Source organism: Phaseolus vulgaris, chromosome 8 (assembly GCF_051622355.1).
Source record: "Phaseolus vulgaris cultivar YP4 chromosome 8, ASM5162235v1, whole genome shotgun sequence".
Taxonomy (NCBI): domain Eukaryota; kingdom Viridiplantae; phylum Streptophyta; class Magnoliopsida; order Fabales; family Fabaceae; genus Phaseolus; species Phaseolus vulgaris.
In genome coordinates this window covers 31,963,770-31,967,817 of record NC_143505.1, presented here as the reverse complement: position 1 = coordinate 31,967,817, position 4,048 = coordinate 31,963,770, and the positions used below count along the sequence as shown (strand labels likewise).

Below are 4,048 nucleotides of genomic sequence, written 5' to 3'. Positions count from 1 at the left end.
TTTGCTCATCTAAACTGAAAATTATAATATATGCAAGCCGCTACTGACTCGATAACTGCGTCAAGACTTTTTAATTGGAAAATTTTCAACTTGCAAAACAAGCAGAAATGACAAAGATTTTTCAACTTCAATAGCGTAAGAATTGCACATTCATGAATAAAAAGTTCCAAAACATAACATTCAAAACACCCAAATTCTAGCAGCAGCAGCACATGTTTTTGAAAAAAGAAAACTGACATATATATCGAATAGATTATGTGATCAGCCAATTACAGCAATGTGTGGCAACTAAATAACAAGGCTGTTCCACAAGCTACAAAGCAAACAGACCAAAGAACCTAACATAGTTTAATTTTCTAGAAAGAAATCAGATATTCAGTATCATGTAGCAGAGGGTCAGGAACCAAACTACATGATAAACATTTGTGACTAAACTCGTTTCCCCTGTGAAGTGAAACAAGACTTTCTGTATATCTAGCAGCCCTTATAGAATCATATTTTCCATAAACCTGAAGATCCCTTGTTTTCTCCGAATCATAAAGCACCAATCTTTCGTTGTTGTCCTTCCAAAGAAACCGATTGCTCCCATAAAACCCCACGAGCTTGTAAATAACTTGCACGGGTCCTACACTGTATAGCTTCACCCACGACCCTTCGTTCCAATAATCTCTCATCACCCACACGTCAAAGTACTTCTCTGACCCTCTCACGGGGTAAACAACAACACCAATTGAAGCAGATTCCTCAAAGGGTGCCAGAGTTGCAAACTTCTCGTCTGAAGAGTCACGTATTCTTGGCACTTTTATCTTCCTGAAGGACTCATTGACCATGTCAAATGCTAGAACAACGTCTTCTGAGGCACCTGACTCTTCAACAAACCCCCACCAGTGGCAACAATTGTTGGCATAAGTGTAGACCCGAGAAGAACCCCAAATTTCAATTGGGAGTGGGAGAGCAGCATCAACTTTTCTCCAAGAGTTGGAGTTAAGGCTATACAACTCAGCTGTCCAGTACCCAACTTGTCTTTCATCTGTTTCCTTCAACCAAAGGTCTTTGATCACAACAACTTTGTAGTCATTTCTTCTGGGGTCAAATCCAAAGCCTGCATAATCTGTGAAAGAATAAGTCCCATGAGGACTTGTGAAAGGGGATTCAGGCAAAGCCTTGAACTGTCCCAATGAAGGGTTCATCAAGACATTAGGATTGCCTTCTAGGAAGTATATGCCATTGCAAGGACCCATTATTTCGGTCCAGTATTTGTGATCAGAGTTGTGCTCATAGGGAGGGTTCAAAACATCGGAGGAAAGGAGTTCTTTGGGGTCATTGACGTTCCAAGAAAGGACAGAGATGTAAGTTTTGAGGCCAGAAAAAAAGGGTCTTCGAATGACCAAGAGATGTTCCTCTTGGCTCTGAAGATTGTTGTAGACAACAGAGTAATTGGTAACAAAATGAGGATCAGTTATGAGATCAAACCAGGATTTGCAAACGCACTTGCATAGCAGCAACACCTTCGCTGGCAACCTTGAGAACACGTTGGACACCAATTCTCGTGGCAAATGCTCCATGATATGGTCACCTTCTTTGAGCACTTGCAAATTGCAAACTGCGAGTTTGCTCCTTCTCTATTCTGATTCAGAACATGTTCAATAGGCAACTAGACAGTGACTAAAACAAAGTATACTCATTGTTTTTCTATCTCTTCATCTCTAAACTAATATGCGGGTCAACTTTGGCTGTCTATAAAATATCTTCAATTATAAAGGTATTAATGAATGAATGGTAGCCAAACGGAATTCAATAGATATTTTGTGGATTTCATTTTATATTTTTCCTATTACATTTATTGCTTTATTTCACTGTTTTAGCTGTGTGAATTACCTTCAATTTCCAATCCAAGTCAGGAGTTCTTAACGAGGCGTAATTAAGTTTTAATTACCTTCATTTGCAATTGAAGTCAAAACTCACAAGTATTCTGTTAGTTTGTTTTTTATCACTAATAAGATAGTTTCATACTAATTTATGTATTATAGTCTTCAACTTATCAATCACTTGACAAAAAAATAAAAAATATTTTTAACACTTAATAAAACTAAAAAATTAAATTAAAAATATCAAAATTTAGAACAAAAAATAAAACTTCGTTAAAAATTTTAATTACTATAAATTTTGTATTTTTGAAGTTATAGAAAAGGAAAATAGACTTTTTTTTATATAAGAAAGGAAAGGGAAAAATTTGTTTTGGATTTCACATTTTTTTTAGCTATGTACTTGTATGGATTATTTATAGTAAAAAGCAATTATCAATATTGATAGAGACTTTGAGCATATCCAATGGAACTATTCTATATTTAAAATAGTGGTTTTAAGATTCAACAATGAACTATTTCATTAACGAATACAAATCACTATTACTTAATAAAATATAATTATTTATTTATTTTTTTCATAAAAAATACTTAAAATTTAAAAATATTTATTTAGATTTCATTGAAATGGGTAGATTTATTTTGAAAATATAAATTTTTACTTTTATTAAAAAGAAGAAAAGTTTGTAATTTGAAACGATGTTTTTTATTTTTATGAAAATAAAGAAGTATTCAAAATTAGGAAAGAAGTTTTATCTAAAAAAGGAAATATTTAAAAATTCGAAGAGACTTTATTTTTTTAGTTTTATTTAGAAAAGAAATCAAAATTTAAAAAGATAATTGAAAGGGTATTTTGCTTTAAATAATATGATTTTTTATAATTTTTAAACGTAAAGCTAGAAAACGAAAAATTAGTAGATATTTAAATGTTTACTAATTTTAGGAGAGGCATTCACTCAAGTTTCAACAAGTCAATCAACAACACACAAAATAAATGATAATTGTTTAGACAACATAAACTTATGCAATGGAATCTCACAAGTTTTTGCAAACTATCTTTTCCAACGTTTTGTATTTGAGAGTTGTTGATTTCTTGTCTTCCTCTTATTGAATATTTTAAATTCAATATCATAAAATTTAAATTTAATTTGGAGAAATAATCATCAACTATAACATTTCTTAATACTTACGGGTGGAGTTTTGAACAATTTAATAGAAAAATATCAATGTACTTTTCTCTAAAGGTGTAAGAGTGAAAGTTGATCAACTTCCCACTTGTATGCCTATTTGAAGATAGATAATTTGAAGATATTTGCTTTCATTTAGGACGATCATCAATACATTAACTTCTAAACCTTACTCGATTTCTTCATACAATTTAGATCTTCTTTAATTAAGATCACATATTGATGGAAGCATCTCCGGAGTAGCGGAAGATTTAGAAAAATCTTAGAAATCTTAGAAATTTTTCCATGTTTCTTAGAAGAAACTCAAAACTAGGGTTCGTCTTTCAAGGAAGACGTCTTGGAGAAGATCCCTTCAAAGAATACTTCCATTTTAGAGACATTCAAAGAACAAGAACACAAACAAATATCCACAGTCAAATTCAAGTTCAATTTAAAAGCAAGTGTTTTCAAAAGGTAATGAGCTCTATATATAGATGGGGAACCCTCTTGCATTTCATGATTCAAAGGATGTGAGATTAAATTACAAGAGCATATGTACATGTTCAAAAGGGAAAAACCATACAAAGAAGTCCCACATCAAGTAAGACTTTATGTTTTTAATCCTTTATAATCTCTCCTCTTGTATAATTATTTGCATAAAGTGGTGTGAGCTTGTAGTTGTGTGTTGACTAGGATTTGTAGGGATTTTTTACGTCTATAGAAAATTATAAGGGTTAAGTCTTCTTCCATGAGGAATGTTGTGTTCCCTCCCTCTGGTGTTGTGTCACATTAAATGCACATGACAATTATAACATGTTAATACAACCTAAGAAATGTGTATTAAGGGTTCTTTGTTTCATAATAAATGCCCTTAAATGTCTTTATTCTCTATGATTACACACTTTAAAGTGTAATCTAGTCCTGTTCAAACTTAACAACACACATTATTACTAATATAGCTAATCATGAGTATAAGAATTCAATCAAATTTAAATTATTTTTAATAAAATAAAAGTG

At 31.9% G+C, this 4,048-nt stretch overlaps 1 protein-coding gene across 1 annotated transcript; it reads right to left on the bottom strand.

Moving 5' to 3' along the window:
• Nucleotides 1–215: 215 nt before the first annotated feature.
• On the bottom strand, nucleotides 216–1,746 carry LOC137825649 (F-box protein CPR1). The gene has a single exon (XM_068631373.2). It carries the CDS (start codon nucleotides 1,563–1,565, stop codon nucleotides 357–359), a length of 1,209 nt encoding a protein of 402 aa, XP_068487474.2. The 5' UTR covers nucleotides 1,566–1,746; the 3' UTR covers nucleotides 216–356.
• Between the last annotated feature and the right edge of the window lie 2,302 nt (nucleotides 1,747–4,048).